A 26946-nucleotide genomic window follows, 5' to 3' on the forward strand; every position below is an offset into this window, starting at 1 on the left:
AGTCAAAGGCCTCCTTTTCTCCTTTTATTTACATAGATAGATGTCCTGGCCACGTCTACCCAAGAGCCTGCCAAGTTTCTGGAGATAACGAGGAAATTACAGATAAGGCCAGAATTACTCACGAATATATTCTTCCCTCCATTGATACAGTTTGCCCGCGCAAATTCATTGCTTTGTCCAAGACAAAAAACCAGGAAGTCCCGCCTCCTATTTATAGTCTCTGCAGATGTCACTGCATGACAATTATGACTTGGCTTTATCCCAACGCTGCTTCTGCTGCGCGCGCCAGTCACGTCTGCGCAGTCTTGCATCACTCCAAAACTGTTATTGGGGCGTTGCCAAATCAGAAGAAGGCTCCAGAGAATCAGGCCTTGCCAGCCCCTCCTCCTCCCTTTGAGTGGGTGCCAGGGAGGGAAAGGGCTCAAGAGAAGCAGGGCTTGCCAGGTCTTCTCCCTCACTTTCTGAATCATCCAAGTCCAGGAGTCCGGGTCCAGGAACCTGGGTCACAACAGATGCTGCACTAGGAGGAGACTCTATGGTGAGGGAACCAGACTTCCAGCCGGCTCCAGAATTGAATGGGGGGCTTCTGATTAGGACCTTCGTGGCTCTTTGAGTGTTTAAGGTTGCCGACCCCTGTTCTAAGTCATGCCATGCATTTGTGAAGTGGTTGGGTACAGGTAAACCTCCAAGTGCTCACAATGACTCTCAGAGAGAGCGCTAATGACCAGAGGACAACAAGGGATATAAATCCTTCCATCCTCCATCATTCACTCAGAACTGAAGAAGCTTCTTGGATGAGAAGTGAAACATCTTCAAGGAAAAAACAAGGTCTCATTTCCTTTGAGGGGGGAAGCCCCTTTAGGTCACAAAGCTTCAGCAGCAAGGAACGAAGTATCACACCCAATTTTCTATCAGAACTTTTTTCAAACAGAAGTTTTGTGCTTCCCTTCTAGGACTACTGGAGACCTGATTTAACAGTGACAGGGAAAATCCAGCAAGCACCTGTTAAGGGATGTCCCAAAGGTGCTTTTCCAAGAGGCAACTGGATTTTCTGGTTTTTCTTTTGAACACGTTTCGCTTCTCATCCAAGAAGCTTCTTCGGTTCTGACTGGATGGTGGGGAATGGAAGGATTTACACTCTTTGCAGACAGCTGGTCATTTGCATCCTTTTAGAAGGCCATGAAGTCACCTGGAGGTTTATCTGTGTCCTCAGGGTCACCTGAGTGGTGCAAATGGGTGTGGACCCTTCTTGAAACCGCTGAAAGGACTGTGTCGTAGACAAGATAAATGATGTCGTATCCCTCCCCCTCTGTCGATAGAGAGCTGTTCAATTTGGGCATAGATGGTCTTTTTGACCCCTCTTTCAAACCATCGGTCCTCTCTGTCCAAAATATGAACTTTACTGTCTTCAAAAGAGTGGCCTTTGTCTTTTAAATGCAGACGGACTGCTGAATCTAGTCCTGATGTGTTTGTTCTCCTATGTTGTGCCATGCATTTGTGAAGTGGCTGTTTTGTTTCCCCAATGTACAGATCAGCACCCGGCTCACTGCATTGTACTGCATATACCACGTTGCTCAGTTTGTGTCTGGGTGTTTTATCCTTGGGGTGGATATGCTTCTGCCTTTCGGGTGACCTGGATGACTGAGAATCTCCATAGACTGGAGGAAGGAATGGTTATTTGAACCATTCAGGTAGGTAAAATGAGGACCCAGATTGTTGGGGGCAATAAAAGTTGACTTTTTTTTTTTTTTTTGTTTACATTTACACTTTGTATATAATATACAAATGGATGAAGACTATTGCCTTACACAATGTAAGCCACCCTGAGTCTTCGGAGAAGGGCAGGATATAAATGCAAATAAAAAAAAAAAAGGCCACAAATGCCCCAATACATTGGTAGGTCAACACACAACACTAACTCTTGCAAGCAACTCCCAAAGCAAGAAAAGTGTCTCTATATCCTAAAATACACCAGCCTATAATTGTTCTTCGCTTGGGGGTGGAGCTGCTGCTCTGGCCTGTCCAGAAAGGTAAACAAGACACTTCCCAAAGCTGCCCGAAAACAGTGGCAATTATGAGGTCACTTGATCCACACAACAGCTGAAAGGTTTTAGGTTACGCAGAAGCCCGCAAGATTTCTGAGAAGCAATTTAATCTGCCTGTGAAATGCTGGCTAGAATCTAAGTGAGGCACAACATCAACAACCAAAAAACCCACCAAGAATTCCTTTCTGGAAACTGACAATTCCTTGAAACCAGCAGCTGGTTTAAATTGGGAATTTTGCTGGAATCAAATGACCGGGCAAGTTCTCCGGGCCAAAATCTCCACTCTTGCTTGAGAAGCAAGCTCGGTTCCAGTCAGGTCTGAGGACGAACCACGGACAACCATCCCTTAAATGTATGGTTTGTTATCTTAGGGGCTGCCACAAAGAAGAGGGAGTCAGGCTGTTCACCAAAGCACCTGAGGGTAGAACAAGAAGCAATGGGTGGAAACTGATCAAAGAAAGAAGCAACTTAGAACTAAGGAGAAATTTCCTGACAGTTAGAACAATTAATAAGTGGAACGACTTTCCTGCAGAAGTTGTGAATGCTCCAACACTGGAAATTTTTAAGAAAATGTTGGATAACCATCTGACTGAGATGGTGTAGGGTTTCCTGCCTGGGCAGGGGGTTGGACTAGAAGGCCTCCAAGGTCCCTTCCAACTCTGATGTTATGTTATGTTATTTTGGGTTCTCTGAAGAAGCGATTAGAAGCTTCTCAATCAGACCGATGCAACACCTATGGCACTTTCAGCCACCACCTGCACAAGGAACACAATACAGGTAACCCTGGACTCGCAAGCACAACTGAGCCCCAAAATGTATGTGAGAAATTTGTTAAGTGAGTTTTGCCTCGTTTTATGACTTCTCTTTCACGTTTGTTAAGTGAATCCCTGTAGTTGTTAAGTTAGCGACAGGGTTGTTAAGTGAATCTGGCTTCCTCGTTGATTTTGCCTTTCAGAAGGTCTCAAAATATGAACACATGATCCCCAGACACTGCAACCGTCATAAATACGAGTCGGTTGCCAAGCAGTTGAATATAAATCATGTGGCCACGGGGATGCTGCCGAGGTCATAAGTGTGAAAAACGGTCATGTCACTTTTTTCAGTCCCACCATAACTACGAATGGTTACTAAACAAACTATGCCTGTACAGGTAATCCTCGACTTAAAAGCACAACTGAGCTCCAAATTTCTGCTACTAAGCTAGACAGTTGTTAAGTGAGTTTTGCCCCATTTTACAACCTTTTTTGCCATAGTTTTTAAGCGAATCACTACCGTTGTTAAGTGTGGTTTTTGAGTGAATCTCACCTCCCCCTTGACTTTGCTTGTCAGAAGGTTGCAAAAGGGGCTCACATGACACCAGGATATTGCAACCGTCATAAATATGAGTCAATTGCCAAGCCTCCAAAGTTTGATCATGTGACATGGGGATGCCGCAAGGCTCCTAATTGCGAAGCGTCGTAAGTCGCTTCTTCAGTGCCATTGTAAGCTTCAAATGCTGACTAAACTAATGATTGTAAGTTGAGAACTACCTGTAGCTGTATTTTCCGTATCTTAAAAGTGTAGATTTTCAGAAAGTTGTGATAGCACAGGTTTTACGAGATCTGCCTAGCCTCCGCTTAAGTCCTCTGAAAAAATAATTTAGAATAGAATAACAGAGTTGGAAGGGACCTTGGAGGTTCAAGCAGGAGACCCTATAGCATTTCTGACAAATATGCTGCCCAATCTCTTCTTAAAAACTTCCAGCGTTGGAGCATTTACAACTTCTGGAGGCAAGTTGTTCCACTGGTTAATTGTTCTAACTGTCCGGAAATTTCTCCTGAGTTCTAGGTTGCTTCTCTCCTTAGTTAGTTTCCATCCATTGCTTCTTCAACTGCCTTCAGGTGCTTTGGAGAATAGGTTGACCCCTTTTCTCTGTGACAGCCCCTCAAACACTGCAAGAGTGCTATCATGTCACCCCTGGTCCTTCTTTTCATTAAACTAGACATAGTCAATTCCTGCAACCGTTCTTCATATGTTTTAGCCTCCAGTCCCCTAATCATCTTTGTTGCTCTTCTCTGCCCTCCACATCTTATTTATATTGTGGCGACCAAAATGGGATGCAGTCTTCCAAGTGTGGCCTTACAAAGGCATTAGAAAGCGGTACTAACACTTCATGTGATCTTACCCCAGGATTAAAATTAGCAAATAACATTCAAGAAGTTAAAAGTGTTTAAAAGTCAGGCCATGTATTCTGCAACAGAGAGAACCGGCACTGCACAGTAACAAAACCAACAACATCTAGACTTACATCTTCGTTCCAGTCTTCAGCCGTCCATTCTTCTATTGAATTCTTCCATGCTCCTGTAGAACAAAGGGCTGATCAGAAAAAACTGCTCATTTCTTAAGGAAACCGGTACCTTGTTAAAATTACAATTCCCAAGCAGCCGAACCCAAAATGGACAATGGTTAGGGGTTGTAGTCCCCTAGAGGGCCATACATTTTCCCCGTCTTGGATTACAGATGCGATTACATCTGACAGATGAAAACATGTAGGATTAAACCTATGGGCTACCAATCAATATTAATGCAAGCTATCAGACCCTGCCAAAGAAAATGACTCTGCTCTCACTAAAGCCAAAAAATCCGAATTTTGCTTTTGGACCAAGTCTTATCCACAGAAGAAGGCCAGAACTACCTGCGAACCTGTACAATCAATCCTCAGCCACTCCGTGTCCTGCCCACCACAGAAATGTAGGTGGGAGAACTGTGATTAGGAAGGAAGGAGGCATCTGTTTCTCGGATCACTTGAAAAGTTTTCCGCTGTACTCCAAGAGGTGCTTACTATAGCAAATTATTAAACTAATAAAAAGGATAAAAACATATGAAAGAGGGAAAGGATGCATTGAACCACACAGTTCAAAAGAACCAGTTTGGTCTACGGTTAAGACATCAGGCTAGAAACTGGGAGGACAGGAGTTCTAGTCCCACTTCAAGCATGAAAGCCATCTGGGTGTGTTTGGGCCAATCACCAGGAGACTGCGAGTTCTAGTCCCCCCTTAGGCCTGAAAGCCAGCTGGGTAAGTTTGGGCCAATCACCAGGAGACTGCGAGTTCTAGTCCTATTTTAGGCCTGAAAGCCAACTGGGTGACTTAGGGCTAGTCCTCTCTCTCTCAGCCCAATCCAGCTCATAGGGTTGATGTTGTGAGGAAAAGAGGAAGACTATAGATAGTCCTCAACTTACACCAACTTGCTTACCTACCATTCCAAGTTACAATGGCACTGAAAAAAGGTGACTTATGACCATTTTTGAAACTTATGGCCATTGTAGCATCCCCACGGTCATGTGGGTTACAGCCAGACACTTGACAACTGGTTCATATTTATGACCGTTGCTTTTTTCCCCAAGGTCATGTGAACCCCTTTCGCGACCTTCTCAGAAGCAATGGGGAAGCCAGATTCACTTAACAACCATGTGTTACTAACTGAACTGCAGTAATTCACTTACCAAACGTGGCAAGAAAAGTCGTCGAATGGGGCAAATCTCCCTTAACAAATGTCTCACTTAGCAACATAAATGTTGACCTCAATTGTGGTCGTAAGTCAAGAACGACCTGTACAAGGTATGTTCGCCATCTTGAATTGTTTATTTAAAAAAAAAAAAGAAATAAAGGCCGGATAGAAAGTAGGGTCTTCTAAGCTTTGGTTCCGGCCATCAGTACAAAAGCTACGATCTGGCCCACGCTGCCAACATCTTAAGACAAGCCCTCCCAGCCTGCTATTGTGATAAAGTATTTCTGAACTATGCAAATTAACAGCTCAGGACAGAGAGAGAAGAGCCAAGTCAAGTTCAGAGTAGGGATACCCACGTTTTGGGTCACCGAGCAAAGTCTCCAGTGGTCAAAATGATTTTTTTTCTGCCAAAATTAAAACGGTTCATTTTCAGAAACCTCTTCCTAACAGCGAGAACAATTCACCAGTGGAACAGAAGTTGCCTCCAGAGGTTGTGGGTGCTCCATCACTGGAGGCTTTTAAGAAGAGACTTGGACAACCATTTGTCTGATATGATATAGGGTCTCCTACTTGAACAGGGGGTTGGACTAGAAGACCTCTGAGATCCCTTCCAACTCAATTCTGTCTCTTCCTCGTGGCACAGATCGCAAAAAAGAAGGATTCACAAGCAGCTTCGACAGAAAAGATCAAAGAAGTGCTGAGTTGGGTATAAAGTGGCATCCTTCCTTTGTGGGGAGTGGTCAGGATAAGTGGTGGGTAGAAAACCAAGTTCTTAGTTCCACATCATTCTCATTCCCTCTCTCTCTCTCTCACGCACGCACGCACATACACACACACAAACGTGGCAATGGAAAACTCTTTTGAGGGGTCCTTGGTGCTCTCTGAGCTTGCTTGTTTCCTTGCAAACCTAGTTTGGGTCAAGAAACGTCTGCAAGAAAACAAGCAAGCTCAGAGCACCAAGGACCTCTCTCGTGTCAAACCCGAGCTACAAATATTCCCCTACAAATATTGAAAACTGTTTCGCAGGTAACGTAACGGGCAGCACCTACACCTTACCTTCAACTATTCTCAGGAAAAGATGCACATTTTGCTGTCATCGGGAAACGCATGGCAGTTATCACCCTGCGATTGGCAATTGGGGACAGGCTCGTTATATGTAACCTTGGCGTTCCCTCACCTGTTCCTTCAGCTGCATCGTTTTCTCCCAGTTCCCAAGACTCCTGTTTTGCCCCAAAGCCGTCAGTGGCCGAGGAATCGGTGTAATCTGCAGGGTTAAACGTCCTACAGGTCAAGAGAGGTGGAGAAAAGTCAGAACTCTTAGAGAAAGCGAGGCTTCGGTAATTGTCTGCTCAGCCTAGCCCACCATTTTCCCTTCCAACCTAGAGAGGCCTCAGAGGTCGCTCTGACGGGTCCTTGGTCTTCTCTGAGCCTGGTTGTTTCCTGGCAGAAGTTTTATTACCCAACTAGGTAACGTCATCAGTGCTAGAAAGGAGGGAGGGAGGAAGTGGAGGAGAACTCTGGGGTCCTTGATGGTCTCTGAGCTTGTTTGCTTCTTTGAAGATGTTTTACTACCCAACTAGGTAGTACTACTCAACTTATGTTTTACTACCCAATGCGGCACAACTAGAGCCGTGATGGCGCAATGCTAGAGTGCAATACTGCAGGGTACTTCTGATGACTGCCGATTGCCAGCAGTTTGGCAGTTCGAATCTCACCAGGCTCGAGGTTGACTCAGGGTCGGTAAAATGAGGACCCAGGCTGACTCTGTAAACCACCTGGAGAGGGCTGTAAAAGCCCCGTGAAGCAGTATATAAGTATTATTGCTATTGCTAGGTAACATCATCAGTGCTAGAAGGGAGGAGGCGGTTGGGAGGGGGAGAAGGACCGTGGGGCCTTGGTGCTCTCTGAGCTTGGTTGTTTTCTTGCAGACATTTTATTACCCAGCTAGGTAACATCATCAGTGTTAGAAGGGAGTGAGCTTTGCTCTCAATGTATATTAATTAGCCTGTCTGTGCTGGCGGGAGAGGTTTTAAGAGATTCTTTGTTTGGGCTGGTTACTGTTAGCTTGCTTGGCAGTTCCTTGATTGGAGTGTTGTTTATTTCTTGATTGTTGGTCTAATGTTAATCTTGAAGTGTTAATCCATGCTCAGCTGGGTGTTGACTGCCGAGGGGAGGCGGTTTGGTTTTCCTGATCCCTTTTTCATTTTCCAGAGTGTGTAGATGTTATTTATGTCTATGTATCTATTGACAGACGATTTGTCTGAGTGCCAGGCTTCCAGGAATTGTCTAGCATTTGGAGACTTGGCTTGGTCTAGGAAGGTCAGTTTCCCAGCTGAAACTACGGTTGAGTCTGTCCATATGTTGTGAAATCAAAAGCTTTCATCCTGTCTTCTGACTGCCAGCTGGTGTTCATGGATGCAGTCTTCTCCTAATCTTCTGCCCATTTGTCCTACACAGTGTCAGTTCCAGTCTTTACACAGTATGTTGTAGATGAGTCCTGTTTTCAGTTTTTCGGGTCAGTATTTCAACCCTCCACTATCTCTGGAGATTGGAGCCAGGATCTCATGTGCTTTCTTGGTGGAATCCAGACCATGGAAGGGCCAACCAAGTCTGGCCACATCCAGGAACCCTCCGTGTTTAGCATCCACAGAAGTAGAGGAAATAGGATGAATAGAGAGAAAAGAAAAACTTTTAATTTAATTGCCAGTATGGATCTGAAAAGCATTTCCTTTTGAACTGGTCTAGTCCTTACCAAAATGCTTGAAATGGGCTACTTCACGAAGTGGGATGTTTTGTGGGCCTTCACTCTCAAAACTGTCTAAAACAAGACATCCATAAAGTAGATCAAGTCATAGATCAGTGGGGCAATATTGATACTTTATACAAAATTTCCAGGTTGAAAAGGGAAATTGGAAAACTTTGCGTGGGTGTGAAGACAGAGGGAGAAAAACAACCAGTAATGTAACTCAGCACAAAATAGTTTCCCTTAGATTTATTAGTCAGCACTGAAAACAATCCCTTTAAATGTCAAAGTTGCCGTGATATTTTTGCCCATTAAAGCAGATCTGCTAACAAAACGTTGTCCTGTATGAGGGGCTTATTCACTGCCACTTTCCTTATTATAGCAAGTTATATAGCTGCCAACTTCGCAATTGTGACTCTGTACAGTAAACACAAGATCAAAATAATCAAGCAAAAACAACCAAAGGGCACGGAGCAAACCTCAATCCGTTCTAAAACTGATAATGTTACCTAGTTGGGAAATGAGAATGTCTGCAAGAAAATTACCCAGCTCAGAGGTCCCCAGGGTAAACAACAGCCTAATCAATGAACTATCAGGAACAATCTTATTAATACTGACAGGGCAAGCCATTTATACATAAACAGATACCTCCTCCTCTCTGCAAATCCCACTCCCTTCCAGCACTGATGATGTTACCTAGTTGGGTAACGTCTGCAAAAAAGCAAACAAGATCAGAGAGCACTAGGTACTCTACAAGAGAACCATTGTTACCGAACTGTATTCACCTAGATCTTCAAACCAAGCTATCAATGCATGGTATCACTTATAGCTTTATGTACACTGAGAGCTTATGTACCGAAGACAAATTTCCTGTGTGTCCAATCACACTCGGCCAATAAAGGATTCTATTCAATTCCATTCTATCCTATTATTTCTTATTCTTATTCTATTTAAAAGCTGTGGTTGCGCAATGGTTAGAATGCAATATTGCAAGTTAACTGCCCACAGCCAGGAGTTCGATCATGACCGACTCAAGGTTGACTCAGCCCCCTACCATTCCGAGATCGATGAAATGAGGACCCAGATTGTGAAGCAGTATAAGTCTAGGGGCTATTGCTATGATGCAATGAGATTTTATTGATTAGCCAGCTTCTCAGAGCCCGAGAGGGAATAAAGGGCCTCAGGTCATCCAGCTGGCTTCCAAGCCTAAGAAAGACTTACAAACTGGCTTTCTGGACTTCTGATTTGACTGCTTTTCTCCTTTTATAAGTTCCTTTGCTAAGGGAAATAGGCAGAAAGTCCTGCTCAACAAAATTTGAAGTATTTCCAACCATGCACAGTTAAGCAGTATTGTTTGGTCCACAAGTAATCAAAGTACAAATCTTATGTCCAACCTGCTATTAAAAACCTACCCCATGCCTTGGGCTGAAAATCTCCCAGTTCCTCTTCCTCTGGCCCGTCCAAATCCTACAGAAAAAGGAAGAACTTAGTTTCAAAGGGCAAAGTGGATAAACGGAATTTCAAGAGGAAAACAAGGAAAGGGGTGGGGGGAAGAACTTTTTTCCTCTCCTTCTAAGGGTAAAATGCATCGTGGACAAGAAAGCAAAACCAGGTTTAGGGTTAAGGTAACTTGGCAGAACTAATATTTGTAAGGACGCTAGAGGAAGAACGGAGAAAACCTGGTTCTACTTCCTAGTCCAAACTGTAGGAATGCAGGATCAAATTAAGGGAAGGCTCGATTTTAAAAAGCCACAAGACCAATAGAAGAAGAGGATATTTGTAGCTGAGGGTTGATCTGCGGATTCTTTGGTGCTGGGTTGTGTTCTTGCAGACGTTTCATGACCCAACGAGGGAACATCATCAGTGCTAGAAGGAAGGGGTTTTTTGCTCTTTGCTTTTCTCTTTCTCTTTCTCTCTCTCTCTCTCTCTCCCCCCGTTGCTAAGCAAGTTAATTGAATTTTGCCCCATTTTATTACCTTTCTTGCCACTGCAATTATTAAGTCGGTAACACAGTTGTTATGTGATTCTAGCTTCCCCATTGACTCTCCTTTTCAGAAGGTTGAAAACGGGAATCACGTGACCCTGGGACACTGCGACTGTCGTAAGTACGAACCAGCTGCCAAGCACCTGAATTTTGATCAAGGAGATGCTGCAAAGCTCGTAACTGTGAAAATCGATCCTAAGTCACATTTTTCAGTGCCGTTTTAACAGTGATTTAATGGACTGTTTATAAGTCAAGGACTACCTGTATATATATGCCTTATACATTGTAAGCCGCCCTGAGTCTTCGGAGAAGGGCGGGGTATAAATGTAAAAAAAATAAAATAAATAAAATAAATAGACAAGAGAGCAAACCCTTCTGGCACTGATGATGTTACCCATTTGTGTAATCAAACATCTGCAAGAAAACAACCAAGCTCAGGGAGCGCCAAGGATCCACAAGAATTTAGCGACCGCAGTCTAGGCCTGCAAACACAGGCAGTCCCATAGAAATGACCCCATTATTCAGATTTACTTGATTTCCAGAACATTTCTACTGCTAAGATTTGTGGCTGGCCTTGGGCTAGAATCTGCCATCCTCCTTTTTAGCTGGGTCCTTTACCATTCCCCTCTGCCTTTTCCCCAGTCGCCTTTTTCTGACTGTAAATCAGTTTCTTGAACTATCAGTCAGTGCTCAAGGGCTAGTAAGGCTTTAAAAACACAGCAGGGATCTGGATCAACATCAACTACTGAGAAATTGGAGGCTGGCAGGCCCTTCACCTCTAGAGCAGAACACAGCAAAGGGGTAGAACAGCAAGAAATGCAATATAATGTTATTCTTATATGTATTCTTATATAAGCAACTCAAGGTTTGCAGTACAGAGAGAGAAAGAGAAAGAGAGAGAGAGAGAGAGAGAAAGAGAGAGAGAGAGGAGGAAGAGGAGGGAGGGAGGGAGGGAGGGAGGGAAGGAAGGAAGGAAGGAAGGAAGGAAGGAAGGAAGGAAGGAAGGAAGGAAGGAAGGAAGGAAGGAAGGAAGGAAGGAAGGAAGGAAGGACTCTCTCACAGGATTACCGGGAAAATAAAAACTGAAATTTGCAACAGGTGAGCTGCTGTAGAATTTATTAGAATTTATCTTTCATCTATCTGGAGATATGAAAGAAGATTTTGTGGTTTTTTTCTCATTGTCTTATTTTCTTGTCCCAAAGCAGCAATGACCAAATGTGCTCTGAACAACTTTCTAATCCTCAAGAATTTTTGAAATATGGAAAGCGACATGTGAGAAAATGTTTGTATCAAAGATGCAGCCTAAGAACAAATATTCTCACTACCAAGTTGACATAAATACAAGTAGTCCTTGATTTATGACCACAGCTGAGCCTAAACTTTCTGCTGCTAAGTGAGACATTTGTTAACTGATTTTTGCCCCGTTTTATGACCTTACTTGCCACAGTTGTTAAGTGAAGCGCTGCAGTTGTTAAGTTAGTAACCCAGTTGTTAAGTGAATCCAGTTTCCCCATTGACTTTGCTTGTCAGTTGGACGCAAAAGGGGATCACGTGACCCCGGGACACTTCAACCGTCATAAATATGAATCAGTTATCAAGGCATCCAAATTTTGATCAAGGAGATGCTGCAAAGCTCGTAACTGTGAAAATCGATCCTAAGTCACATTTTTCAGTGCCGTTTTAACAGTGATTTAGTGGACTGTTTATAAGTCAAGGACTACCTGTATATAGACAAGAGAGCAAACCCTTCTGGCACTGATGATGTTACCCATTTGTGTAATCAAACATCTGCAAGAAAACAACCAAGCTCAGGGAGCGCCAAGGATCCACAAGAATTTAGCGACCGCAGTCTAGGCCTGCAAACACAGGCAGTCCCATAGAAATGACCCCATTATTCAGATTTACTTGATTTCCAGAACATTTCTACTGCTAAGATTAGTGGCTGGCCTTGGGCTAGAATCTGCTATCCTCCTTTTTAGCTGGGTCCTTTACCATTCCCCTCTGCCTTTTCCCCAGTCGCCTTTTTCTGACTGTAAATCAGTTTCTTGAACAATCAGTCAGTGCTCAAGGGCTAGTAAGGCTTTAAAAACACAGCAGGGATCAGGATTTACACTCAACATCAACTACTGATAAATTGGAGGCTGGCAGGCCCTTCACCTCTAGAGCAGAACACAGCAAAGGGGTAGAACAGCAAGAAATGCAATATAATGTTATTCTTATATGTAAGAATATAAGCAACTCAAGGTTTGCAGTACAGAGAGAGAGAGAGAGAGAGAGAGAGAGAGAGAGAGAGAGAAGGAAGAGGAGGGAGGGAGGGAGGGAGGGAGGGAGGGAGGGAGGGAGGGAGGGAGGGAAGGAAGGAAGGAAGGAAGGAAGGAAGGAAGGAAGGAAGGAAGGAAGGAAGGAAGGAAGGACTCTCTCACAGGATTACCGGAAAATAAAACTGAATTTTTGATCACGTGACCACGGGGATGCTGCAACGGTCGTTAAGTGTGAAAAACGGTCATCAGTCACTAAGTGAACTGTTGTAAATGGAGGATGACCTGTTTTGTAAATTCATTGCATCCTAATGTTTCGTCCCACTGCTCTAGTTGGTATAAAAGCCATTAATACACAGACTGGAGAGATGAAGAGACAAAAGTGCTAGGGATTACCTTCCTGTCCTTCTGCTCCTCTGCTTTTTTTCGGTTTTAACTATTTAACTATTATTCGGACAAGCAGTAGCTGTGTAGGGGGAAAAAATCATTTCGACACCACCTCCCTAACCCTCTTAAGAAAAGAGACACTTGACTTTACCAAGTCTCTTGGGAAGATAAACCTTGCACCCTGGTACTGACTACCGTATTTTTCAGAGTATAAGACGCACCTTTTTCCCCCAAAAAAGAGGGTGAAAATCTGGGTCCGAATGTAGCCCCGCCCAGCTTCTCAAACTGAGGTTAGCATCAGAAATGAAGCTTCAGAGAAAAAGCCTCCAAACAGAGCTTCAGAAAAGAAGCCTCCAAACAGAGCTTCAGAAAAGAAGCCCCCAAACAGAGCTTCAAAGAAAAAGCCCCCAAACAGAGCTTCAGAAAAGAAGCCCCCAAACAGAGCTTCAGAAAGAAGCCTCCAAACAGAGCTTCAGAAAAGAAGCCTCCAAACAGAGCTTCAGAAAAGAAGCCCCCAAACAGAGCTTCAAAGAAAAAGTCTCCAAACAGAGCTTCAGAGGCTTTTTGTCTGAAGCTGCTTCGGAGGCTTTCAGAGGCAGAAAAAAAAGCAAAAAAAAAAAGCAAGGCACAGAGCTCACAACCAAGGAACCTGTTGCTAAAATTCACCTCTGGGAACAGCTGATTGGGGGTATTCCGGGAGGCCCTTCTACCTGCCAATCAGCTTTTTTCTTATTTTCCTCCCCAAAAACTAAGGTGCGTCTTATACTCCGAAAAATAAAGTAAGTCCCTTCAGGGGACTCCACTCCTTCCTTGCTTCCTGTGGGGTTTATTTGGGACTTGGCTATCGGATCTTTCTCCATCTTTTGTGAGAACAGCATCTTCAAATGAGTTATCAGCCCTGAAAATGTTCATAAACAGGATGATGATGTTATCCATTCAGTTGTGTAAATTCCTCCACATGCCGCAATAAGTGAGGCGCAGTTTTGTGATTCATAAACACAAACGGTCCGCTTTGCCAAATCTGAACCATAGGACCAGGGATAATGTTGACAAACCGATTTATGTTCTTTAGAATATTCTTATATTCTAAATCCTTCCATTCCCCCACCATCCAGTCAGAGCGGAAGAAGCTTCTTGGATGAGGAGCGAAACGTCTTCAAAGAAAAACCAGAAAAGTCCAAAAAAGTACCTTTGGGATAACCGTGACCTGGAGGACTGAGAATCTCCAGAGATGAGAAGCGAAACATTTTCAAAGGGGAAAAAAAATATATCCAAATTGCCTTTTGAAAAGCACCTTTGGAACCACCATGAGCTGGATGATTGAGAAGCTCCACAGCTAATGTTGACAAACATGCTTATTAGGGCTGCCAAGTTCTCTGCCAGGGTGCCAAGTCCAACAATCCAGGCTTCTGCCATAATTTGCATTCTCAGCTGTGCTTCTGGACCCCAGAGTTGACAGGCAGCTGGTAGGCCTGGAAGAGGACAACCGGACCAGTTGCTCTGCTGAGAAACCGGCATTTTGCGATTCACTCAGTGAAAAGTAGAGAGATAACATGTATTCCTCTTCTTCTTCCTCAGATTAAGTCTTCACTGAAGAACATAAAGGTGTCAGTCGTGCAACTGAGCTTGTCACTATAAGTTTTGACTGTGGTGCCCGTTCAAACTGTAATCCTGCTTTGCTTAGAAGTTAAAAAATACCACTGGAGGACTTTGTCTTTGTTTTAGTAGCAGGAGATTAACATGCAAACTCTGGGCAGCAGAGGCTGATTTCAACACCTGGCCAAGCCAAGAATTTTATTTTACGCTCAAGGTTGGAGAAGAAAATAAAAGGTTAATCAGGGGCAGTTTAGCAGAGATTTTTATTGATAAACCTCCACAATCTTCTACACCGTCCAGCTGATTTGAGACTTAATTACAGGTAGTCCTTGATTCACAGCAGTCTGTTTAGTGACGGTTGGAAGTTACAACTGCTCTTTAAAAAAGTAATTTATGACTGTTTTTCACACTTACGACCGTTGCAGCGTCCCCATGATCACATGGTCGAAATTCGGATGTAACTGGCACATATTTATGACGGTTGCCGTGTCCCAGGGTCACATGATCCCCTTTTGCAACCTTCTGACAAGCAAAGTGTTCTGACCCAGCTTCCCAAACACGACAAACCCTCTGAAGTGAACTCAAAGATTCCTTTATTAGGAGCTCCAGCAGCCCCGGCAAAAAGTTTCTCTTTCAATGCAGGCTAAGAAGTCTGTCCGGCAGGGAGATGAATAGTTGTCTGCCACACCTATTCATCTCTGTCACCTGCCTTTTATCCCCAGAGCTAGATTGGGGCTTCACAAGCAGCGGTGGCTCTTCCGTCCCGAGGACCGGCCCATAGATTTCCACTGCTCTCCTCTCCCCTGCCTTCTGCGCCTCCACGTGTCAGGCACTGGACCCAGCTGCTCCTCCTCTTCCTCGTCAGCCACCTCCAGACCTGGGGGATGTTGACTCTCTACCTGAGGGCTGACGGACGGCCCAGGCTCCGCCTCTGTCTCTCTCTCTGCCAGCTCCATTCTCTCTTCCCCCTCGGAGCTCTCAGGTTGATGCTGATGCTGACCCTGGCTCCCACACCTCCTCCTCCTCCTCCTCCTCCTCTGATTCGGCTGTTGGAGAGGCCAGCAGCTGACAGGCCACAACAGAAAGTCAATGGGAAAGCCAGATTCACAACAACTGGGCGACAAACTTAACTGCAGTGATTCACTTAATGTTGGCAAGAAAATTAGTAAAATGGGACAAAACGCACTTAACAAATTTATTTATTTATTTATTTATTTATTTATTTATTTATTTATTTATTTATTTATTTATTTATTTATTTATTTATTTATTTATTTATTTATTAAATTTTTATACCGCCCTTCTCCCAAGGGACTCAGGGCGGTGTACATCCAAAAGATAAAAACATCAAAAAATATACAATTAAAACAACAGTTTAAAACCGAGCATATTAGAAAAATGGCCAATTAAAAAATTTAAAATTTAAAATTACAAACCCTAAAATAATAAAACCCCGGTTAAAAAATTTTAAAAATATTAAAAATAAATGTTTTGTTTTAGCAGACCTTCCATCCAAGAAGTTGCAAAAAATGCACCGCGGAAGCTTTTTACCCAAACTGTTCCTTTTGAGGTGGTTTTCTTTATTAAAAACAATATTAGGGGAGGTGGCTTAACCACTTGGAACACAAGCAGTTAAGGAGTGTAAATACGTGTACTTTACCTCTCCCCTTGCCACGTTTGCCACGATCAGAAGGCCTATCCCCAGGTGGCGTTTCTACTCCATTTTCTTCGACTCTAACTGGAGATGAGAGAAATACAGAAATATAATCTCAGAACATACGCATCATTTTTAGATAAGATAGTTTAGTCAGATATTTTCAACTATACGCAAACGTAAGACAGCAAGAGGGGAAGGAGGGAGGGTGCAAGGATTGGTGGCAAATGTAACTGTTGCCCATTGTCTTTGTCAATGTGGCTAACGCAACGTGGTAATCAACCCTTGTTTAACAACACACCTTCATTTTTCCACCGGCTTGCAACTTGTAGTCTCTTTCCATTCATCTGATTATACATTTTCATGCTGTCTTTCATTTATCTAAATCAGGGGTGTCAAACCTCTAGGCCCGCGGGTAGATCCAGCCTGCAGGGTGCTTAGATCTGGCCCGTGGGCCCGCCCTAGAAACAGTGAAGGACCAGTGAAGGCCTCTGCCAGTGAAAGCGGAGCTCGGAAGAGCCACACGGAGGCCTCCTGGGTTCCGTTTCCGGCTACCATGGTCTCCTGCAGCCCTCTGCCAGTGAAAATGGAGCTCAGGAGGGCCGCTCCGTTTTCAAGATGAGTGACGTCAAGCTGGCCACACCCAACCTGGGCCTCAAACTGGGGTTGGGGACTCCTGAGTTAGGGTACCGTTTTCTGCTTATTTGTCTGATATTAATCCCTACTTATTTTGGTGTAGGTTGCTGGAGAGGATGTGTTCTGGGACCAAAAAAAAAAAGCAGGCCGCAAAGGCCACCCTCCCTAGCCCTGATGATGTTACCTAGTTGGGCAATGAAACATCCACAAGAAAACAAGCAAGCTCAGAGAGCACCAAGAACCCCATGGTTTTCTGCTTTGTTTCTGGTTTTGTTTATATGGCAGAGTTGTTTTACTGAGTGTTACAATGCCCTCACAGTTTTGAAATGTCTGTGAGGCACCCCAAGCCTTCTTCAAAGGACTGAAATGAAGACTGTTCAGGTGCCGCAGTTGAGCATTTGTGGGTTGCCTTTCGCACATTCTCCATCAGGGCCCCAAATCACTCCACTGTTCTCACTTACCCTGGGGTAGAGGAATCAAGGACCCAGCAAAAGCCAATCGGGATTAAGCTTCTTCCCAGGGCAGCTGTGTGTGTGTTTGTGTGTGTGCTTCCCCATCAGCTTTTAAACATATAACAAAGGCGCTCAAGCCCATCGTGCTGTGCTCCTAGTCGAGCTGCAAGCAACTCTATAGACCCCTTGTATCCTGGACATAAATTGTTTCGATGTCTGCCCTCAAAACGACGCTCTAGAGCAGGGGTAGTCAGCCTTTTTATACCTACTGCCCACTTTTGTATCTCTGTTAGTAGTAAAATTTTCTAACCGCCCACTGGTTCCACAGTAATGTGCCTTGTATCTTCGTCTGCGCATGCCTCTTGCGCATCGTGGATTGGGTTTGGGGGGAGGGGGCACCAGCTACTAGCTCTGCTTGTCTGTTACAGCTGGGTGGTGTGGAGGGAGACGCGCGAGCTATTCTGGGACGAGGCTCTTTTGTTTGCAGTTCCATTATAGCGCCATTTAGTTTCACTTACGTAACATGAACTAAACTTATGCACGGGCGATACAAATAGTATATTTTCAGAAATTTAAATTGTCACGGGGAATTTTATGAAAACCTAATGAAAATGTTTTTAAATAATGCTATGAATTATTTTTTTTAAGTCAATTAAATTAAAAAAAGGAAAGTGCTTATCGGACAAAACCCCTACCGCTCACCATGAAAGCTGGAACGCCCACTAGTGGGCCGTAGGGACCAGGTTGACTACCACCGTTCTAGAGCATTGCATACCAGAACAACTAGACTAAAGGACAGCTTTTGCCCCATGCCGTCACTCTGCTAAACAACTCATTCCCACAACACTGTCAAACTATTTAGTAAGGCTGTATTAATATTATTCTTTTCATCCTTCCTATTACCTATCTCCTTCTACTTATGACTATAACCTTGTTGCTTGTATCTTTACGATTTATATTGTTTTATTTAGTTTCCAAGTATGATTTTGATGGCTTATTTAGTATCCTATGACTATCACTGTTGTATCTAATGATTCTCGATGAATGTATTTTTATGTACACTGAGAGTTTATGCACTGAAGACAAATTCCTTGTGTGTCTAATCACACTTGGCCAGTAAAGAATTCTTTTCTGTTTCTATTCTAACTACGGCCACCCCGCGCCTTGCAGTCCGAAATCTGGGACTTACACTCTCGACCACGGCTGCCCCCTCTTCCTCTTCTGCTGGAAGTTCCCCGTCCACGGCTCACTTCTCTGTCCCCTCGCTTTTCTCTGTTCTCTTTGTTTTCTGAGCTCTCTTTTCCAAGGCTTTTCTTCTTGCCTCCTACCGTCTCCCACGAAGTCTAGTTAGGTGGAGGAGGAAAACAAGACAAAACAATTCAAAATTAAAGATGGCCTTACAGAGCCTCGCCTAACCACCATCTCCAAAACCTCTCAGGGAACATTTCTGGACCCTTCCAGGTACACTCGAGACTCACAAAATCTAAAAATGGACAACACTGGAGCAGTATTCTTAGAAAGGAATGTACAGGTAGTCCTTATGATCACAACTGAGCCCAAAATTTCTGCTGCTGAACGAGACTGTTGTGAAGTTTACTTGTCAGGCAGCCTTTTGTGACCTTCTGACAAGCAAAGCCAATGGGGAAAGCCAGATTCACTTAATGACCGTTTTACTAACTTAACAAATGCAATGATTCACCTAACAACTATAGTAAAAAAAAAAAATCATAAGAGTCCAAAAACTCATTTAACAAATGTCTCACTTAGTAACATAAATTTTCGGCAGAATTGTGGTTGTAAGTCAAGGACTACCTGTATTTTTTAGTCCCAGAAAGGGATGAACAAAAATAGGACACTGGGAAAAGAGTTTGTTTGTTTGTTTATTCATTCATTCATTCATTCATTCATTCATTCATTCATTCATTCATTCACTTTCTACAGTTGTCCGTCTCCATCAATGATTTTGGGAGGCTTACAACTAAAAAAAAAATACTTAACAATTAAAAAGCTAGTGTTCCCTCTTCTACATTTAAGTCCTAATGGAACTTTTTTTCTCCAGCCTATCATTCAGAACAAGATTTCTTCCCTCTCTTGCCTTGCTGGGATCTCCAAGACTTAGTTAAAGAATAAAAAATAAACCAAAATGCTAAAGACATTTGTGTGTTTCTGCACTACACATCCCCTCATTTCTTTTGAGACGCTGCACTTATTCCTCCTTTGCAAGGCCAGAGATGAGGGTGGCTGCACAGTTTTTCACGTCTGGGGCTTCGGTGCAAAAAAGTGAGACCAAGAAGAAGGGCCTTCTCAATGGCGGCTTTTTTTAAAATTTATTTACATTTATATCCTGCCCTTCTCCGAAGACTCAGGGCGGCTTACAGTGTATAAGGCAATAGTCTCATTCTATTTGTATATTTACAAAGTCAACTTATTGCTCCCCCAACAATCTGGGTCCTCATTTTACCTACCTTATAAAGGATGGAAGGCTGAGTCAACCTTGGACCTGGTGGGACTAGAACCTGCAGTAATTGCAGGCAGCTGTGTTTTAATAACAGGCTTCTTACAGCCTGAGCTATTACGGCTTCCTCCCTGTGGAATATCATCCCTCTGGAGATAAGATTGGGGGCCCCCCTGACATTCTTTTAAATGGCCCTCAAGACACGTCTGTGGAAATTCTCAGTCATCCAGGTGCTTTTTCAAGAGGCAACTGGACTTTCTAGGTTTTCTTTGAAGACGTTTCGCTTCTCATCCAAGAAACTTTTTCCGCTCTGCATCACTTCTCATCTGAAGAAGCTTCTTGGGTGAGAAGCGAAACGTCTTCAAAGAAAAAACAAGAAAAGTCCAGTTGCCTCTTGAAAAAGCACCTTTGGGACAACCGTGACCTGCATGGCTGAGAATCTCTCCCGGCTTTTAGCTGTACAATTTAGGATGAACATCCTTTGAATGATGTGAGAGTAGGAATGGATTCCCAGAGGAAAACATTGCAGACTACAGGAACCATTTTCACCACTCAGGTGACCCTGAGGACAAAGATAAAATTCCAAGTGGCCTCAATGACCTTCTAAAAGAATGCAAATGACCAGCTGTCTAAAAGGAGCATAAATCTTTCCATTCCCCACCATACAGTCAGAACTGAAGGTGCTTCTTAGACGAGAAGCAAAACATCTTCAATGAAAAAACACAAAGTCCAGCTGCCTCTTGAAAAAACCATCTTTGGGACCCTCAAGACCTGGTTTTGCCAGTAAGCCTGGGGAAGCCAGCGTGACATGGAGCCCATCAAGTGGTGTGTTTTATTGTAGTCACCAAAGAGGTGGGAATTGATTGGGTTTTTTTATTTGGGGTTATATTTCTATAGGCGACTTAAGAGTCATCGTAAGTGAGTTGGGCAGCCATAGAAATTTTCAAAACAAACCCTATAAATTCTAGTAAATCTTTGTTGGAAATAATTGATCAATATGGGAATGTTTCAGGGTTTAAGGTAAATCAGAAAAAGACAAAAGTGATAATAAAAAATATGGCCAGACAACAGAAAGAAAAACTAGAGGAAATAACAGGATTTGAAATTGTAAAGAAGGTTAAGTACTTAGGGGTTTATATTACATCGTCAAATGTGAAATTGTATAAGAATAACTATGAGGTTTTATGGCAAAAAGTTCAGAAGGAGTTGATTGTTTGGAAAAAATTGCAATTATCTTTGCTGGGGAGAATTGCTGCTATTAAAATGAATGTTTTACCTAGATTTTTATTCCTCTTTCAGATGATACCAATAATTAAGAAAGATAAGAATCTTGAGGAATGGCAGAAGGGAATTAACAAATTCATATGGGAAGGTAAAAAAGCTAGGGTTAAAATGAAAATAATTCAAGATTCTCGGGAAAGGGGAGGTTTAAAAATGCCTAATTTTAAATTATATTATGAAGCAGCTGCTCTCTCTGCAATAAGTGATTGGTTTAATTTAACAGAGGACAGAATTTTGAATATAGAAGGTTATGATTTGCTATATGGATGGCATGCATATTTAATTTATGACAAAAAAGTGGATAAGGCCTTTAAAAATCATGTGCTAAGAAATGCCCTTCTGCGTGTTTGGAAAAAATACTCTTATAAACTAAATTATAAGGTTCCTATATGGGCAAGTCCTAGACATACAATAGAAAATATAAACATAGAACAGAATCAGGAAATGATTACATATAAAGATCTTTTGTATACTGAAAGAGGTAATTTGCAGTTAAAATCTCTGCAAGTATTAAGAGAGGAAGGGAAAAATTATACTTGGTTTCAATATGAGCAACTACGTGCTAGATGGAAGGGAGATCAGAAAATTGGTATAGAGCAGAGCGAGGGAAATTTGGTAAAGCAAATTAGAAATCAGTCTCAGGAGCATATAAAGAGATTGTATAATGTGTTACTTGAAATAGATTCTGAAAGGGACTTGGTAAAGGACTGTATGATAAAGTGGGCACAAAATTTTCAGGAGCCAATATTATTGGAAACTTGGGAAAAATTTGGGTTAGAAATGTTAAATTCACGAGAGGCACAGAATCTGAGGAAGATTTTTATAAAATGTTTTATAGATGGCATCTAGATCCTAAAAAATTATCGTGTATGTATCCAGATATGCAAGCAAAATGTTGGAGATGTAATTGTGATGACGCTACATATTTTCACATTTGGTGGACTTGTAAGGACATAAAGGCCTTTTGGATAAAAATTTGGTGGATTTTACAAAATGTTTTGAAAAAGAAGATAAAGTTCCTGCCGCAATTTTTCTTGTTGGGAATTATTACGGATTGTACAGTAATTGAGACTAAATTGATTTTAAACCTAATAACAGCAGCAAGATTACTAATAGGACAATACTGGAAGAAAAAAGAAGTACCGTATATACTCGAGTATAAGCCGAGTTTTTCAGCACGTTTTTTGTGCTGAAAAACGTCCCCTAAACTTATGCGGTCTACGGCTTATACTCAGTTTTTTTTTTAAGCCCTCGGCTTATACTCGAGTATATCTGCTTATACTCGAGTTTTTTTTCTTTTTCACATTTTACGGAGGCTGGAAGCCCTGCCGGTGCAGTGAGAGGGCGGGCGGGGAGCCACCAGCCTTCTCAGCTGAGGGAGGGAGGGTTTCCCCAACCGGTAGGTGCCTCATTTCCACCCTCGATACTCGAGTCCCCAGTTTACCCCAGTTTTGGGGTAAATTGGGACCTCGGCTGCTCTCGGATCGGCTTATATTCGAGTATATACACCTAATAGAAGAATGGATATTGAAGGTTGCCAATTTGGCTGAGATGGCGAAGATATCAGCCTTTTTGAAAGACAATACGCAAGAAAGATACTTAAAGGAATGGAAAAAATGGATTGACTATATTCAACGTAGATATCAGATTAAGAGTTATCAGACTGTTTTTGAATGATTATGATGTATTATTCTTGATTGTTTTTGGGGGAAGTTAGGAATTGATGATTGTAGGGGTATAATTAAGTTGGGATGAAAATTTTTTAGCATATGTTTGTTTTATTTTTAACTATACCTTGTGCCCGTTCCGGGAAGTCGGGGGGGGGTGGGGTTGTGAAGGGAGGGGAGAGGAGGGGGGGAAAGGGGGAAAAAAATTTGTAAAACTTTTTGAATTAAAAAAAAAAAAAAAAGATCCTGGTTACCACCTTTAAAGAACTCCATGGCTTAGGACCCGGGTACTTACGGGACCGCCTGCTGTTACCCTATGCCTCCCATCGACCCGTACGCTCTCACAGAGAGGGCCTTCTCAGGGTGCCGTCCGCCAAACAATGTCAGCTGGCGGCCCCCAGGAGTAGGGCCTTCTCTGTGGGAGCACCGACGCTCTGGAACGAACTCCCCCCTGGCTTACGTCAAGTGCCTGATCTTCAGACCTTTCGTCGTGAGCTAAAAACATATTTATTCATTCAAGCAGGACTGGCATAAATAGCTGATTTTAAATTGGGGTTTTAGTAATATTTTAAATTTTAAATTTTTTAAATTATCGGCCGTTTAGTAATAGTTCATTTTAAATTCTTTTAATTGTATATATTCTGTATTTTATTTTGGCTGTACATCGCCCTGAGTCCTTCGGGAGAAGGGCGGTATAAAAATTTAATAAAATAAATAAATAAATAAAATAAACTATTTAGTAAGGCTGTATTACTATTATTCTTCTCATCCTTCCTATTACCTATCTCCTTCTACTTATGACTATAACCTTGTTGCTTGTATCTTTACGATTTATATTGTTTTATTTCGTTTCCAAGTATGATTTTGATGGCTTATTTAGTATCCTATGACTATCACTGTTGTATCTAATGATTCTTGATGAATGTATTTTTATGTACACTGAGTGTTTATGCACTGAACACAAATTCCTTGTGTGTCTAATCACACTTGGCCAGTAAAGAATTCTTTTCTGTTTCTATTCTAACTACGGCCACCCCGCGCCTCGCAGTCCGAAATCTGGGACTTACACTCTCGACCACGGCTGCCCCCTCTTCCTCTTCTGCTGGAAGTTCCCCGTCCACGGCTCACTTCTCTGTCCCCTCGCTTTTCTCTGTTCTCTTTGTTTTCTGAGCTCTCTTTTCCAAGGCTTTTCTTCTTGCCTCCTACCGTCTCCCACGAAGTCTAGTTAGGTGGAGGAGGAAAACAAGACAAAACAATTCAAAATTAAAGATGGCCTTACAGAGCCTCGCCTAACCACCATCTCCAAAACCTCTCAGGGAACATTTCTGGACCCTTCCAGGTACACTCGAGACTCACAAAATCTAAAAATGGACAACACTGGAGCAGTATTCTTAGAAAGGAATGTACAGGTAGTCCTTATGATCACAACTGAGCCCAAAATTTCTGCTGCTGAACGAGACTGTTGTGAAGTTTACTTGTCAGGCGGCCTTTTGTGACCTTCTGACAAGCAAAGCCAATGGGGAAAGCCAGATTCACTTAATGACCGTTTTACTAACTTAACAAATGCAATGATTCACCTAACAACTATAGTAAAAAAAAAAAATCGTAAGAGTCCAAAAACTCATTTAACAAATGTCTCACTTAGCAACATAAATTTTCAGCTGAATTGTGGTTGTAAGTCAAGGACTACCTGTATTTTTTAGTCCCAGAAAGGGATGAACAAAAATAGGACACTGGGAAAAGAGTTTGTTTGTTTATTCATTCATTCATTCATTCGTTCATTCATTCACTTTCTACAGTTGTCCATCTCCATCAATGACTTTGGGAGGCTTACAACTAAAAAAAAATACTTAACAATTAAAAAGCTAGTGTTCCCTCTTCCACATTTAAGTCCTAATGGAACTTTTTTTCTCCAGACTATCATTCAGAACAAGATTTCTTCCCTCTCTTGCCTTGCTGGGACACATCCCCTCATTTCTTTTGAGACGCTGCACTTATTCCTCCTTTGCAAGGCCAGAGATGAGGGTGGCTGCAGTTTTTCACGTCTGGGGCTTCGGTGCAAAAAAGTGAGACCAAGAAGAAGGGCCTTCTCAATGGCGGCTTCCTCCCTGTGGAATATCATCCCTCTGGAGATAAGATTGGGCCCCCACCTTGACATTCTTTTAAATGGCCCTCAAGACACGTCTGTGGAGATTCTCAGTCATCCAGGTGCTTTTTCAAGAGGCAACTGGACTTTCTAGGTTTTCTTTGAAGACGTTTCGCTTTTCATCCAAGAAACTTTTTCCGCTCTGCATCACTTCTCATCTGAAGAAGTGAAACGTCTTCAAAGAAAAAACAAGAAAAGTCCAGTTGCCTCTTGAAAAAGCACCTTTGGGACAACCGTGACCTGCATGGCTGAGAATCTCTCCCGGCTTTTAGCTGTACAATTTAGGATGAACATCTTTTGAATGATGTGAGAGTAGGAATGGATTCCCAGAGGAAAACATTGCAGACTACAGGAACCATTTTCACCACTCAGGTGACCCTGAGGACAAAGATAAAATTCCAAGTGGCCTCAATGACCTTCTAAAAGAATGCAAATGACCAGCTGTCTAAAAGGAGCATAAATCTTTCCATTCCCCACCATACAGTCAGAACTGAAGGTGCTTCTTAGACGAGAAGCAAAACATCTTCAATGAAAAAACACAAAGTCCAGCTGCCTCTTGAAAAAACCATCTTTGGGACCCTCAAGACTTGGTTTTGCCAGTAAGCCTGGGGAAGCCAGCGTGACATTTAGCCCATCAAGTGGTGTGTTTTATTGTAGTCACCAAAGAGGTGGGAATTGATTGGGTTTTTTTATTTGGGGTTATATTTCTATAGGCGACTTAAGAGTCATCGTAAGTGAGTTGGGCAGCCATAGAAATTTTCAAAACAAACCACTAAACAAACTAGGGGGGAAAAAATCTGTTATCCCGTTGCCAATGTTGTCTTGGTTGCCTTAAGCAAGAAGGCAAACTGAACATTAAGGAGAGTAGTTTTAACTTCACAAAAGAGCAAGGACTTCATTTTTCATTATCTTAATGAAAAAGAAAACAGTGGCTGGCTTATTTCATGCACACTAGATCATAAACATGAGGTTACATGGACGGCACAGTTCTTTAGGAGGGAAGAAAAGGGATAAATTGGAAGGCAGTGAACAGATAATTAAATAATGTAAAAATATCTGCTTTTTTTTAAACGCACGCTCCTTTTCCCTAATGTGGGTCAGATATGCTTCAACGATACTTGCTGAAATTCAACCCGGAAAGATGAGAAAGTCAACATGGAGTTGGGCGTTTCAGTTTCCTGCATGCTTCATCGTAATGTTTTAAAATTCTGCTTTCTGGAGAATAAGCAAACGTTTTAAAAGCCCACAGGATCCTGATCAGAATTTTAAATATTGGAGGCTGTTTATTCAACATTTCTGAGCGCTGCAAGATTTGTCCTAAAAGGGTTAACATTGTTTAGCCTTCACCTTTCTCACTAAAAGCAGGAAGTCTTCCTCACAAGTAATCTTTTAGAAAAGGCAACTTTTTCAAGCACTCTAAAAGACTCTAAATTGAGCACTTACTGTATCTGAGCTTCCTTCCAGCAAGAGGTTGATTGCTCTGTTCACGTCGCCATTACAATCATGCAGAGCTACGATGCAGTCATCCTGGTTCTTCCCTGTCACTTCCATCAGCTAAAAATATATATATATAAATAAAAACCCACATACAAAACACATATTAAAAAGCAGCTCGGAATAACGAAGGTGACTTTACACAAGGAACAGAAACAAAGCATGGCAGTGAATGTGTCTAGGTGGGGGTCTAATTAATATACAATTACAGCTGCTCAGATAGGTTACAGTTTACGGCAAGTTATAGATTAGCTCAGAATCACCGCTACTAACTTTAGAATTGATGAATTTAATTTAATTGGGACTCTGAGTGATAACTTGCAGTCCTCAAATGATGTTTAAAAAAAATGCAAATAAAAACCAAGATGAGATCTTGGCACAATCTGGGATAGAAAACAGAAATAATGTACACATCCAAGGGACCCCATCTATCTCAATCCAAGGTGTGGAGAATAATCTAGCCCCCAAATATGCTTTGATTTCTTCAAGAACAATATAGCCAAAAACCTGGGGTAAACTTGGAACACTTAAAGGGCGTGGGGTTCTTGGTGCTCTCGGAAATTAAGTGTTTTATTGCAGGCATTTCATTACCAAACTAGGTAGCATCATCAGTGCTGACTGGGAATGGGGTTTGCAAAGAAGAGGAGGAGGAGCAGGAG

At 42.4% G+C, this 26946-nt stretch overlaps 1 protein-coding gene across 1 annotated transcript in view; it reads right to left on the bottom strand.

The window, feature by feature from the left end:
• UBAP2 (ubiquitin associated protein 2) overlaps positions 1 to 26946 on the bottom strand; it is a 133260-nt gene that overhangs the window by 67723 nt on the left and 38591 nt on the right. The window contains exons 4-9 of the mRNA XM_058171953.1: positions 26237 to 26347; positions 23715 to 23868; positions 16163 to 16240; positions 9690 to 9744; positions 6712 to 6815; positions 4333 to 4385 (exon numbers count right to left, since the gene is read on the bottom strand). Coding sequence (XP_058027936.1) covers positions 4333 to 4385; positions 6712 to 6815; positions 9690 to 9744; positions 16163 to 16240; positions 23715 to 23868; positions 26237 to 26347 — 555 coding nt within the window. The remainder of the gene's footprint in view (positions 1 to 4332; positions 4386 to 6711; positions 6816 to 9689; positions 9745 to 16162; positions 16241 to 23714; positions 23869 to 26236; positions 26348 to 26946) is intronic.

This window comes from Ahaetulla prasina, chromosome 2 (genome assembly GCF_028640845.1).
Source record: "Ahaetulla prasina isolate Xishuangbanna chromosome 2, ASM2864084v1, whole genome shotgun sequence".
NCBI classification, from domain to species: domain Eukaryota; kingdom Metazoa; phylum Chordata; class Lepidosauria; order Squamata; family Colubridae; genus Ahaetulla; species Ahaetulla prasina.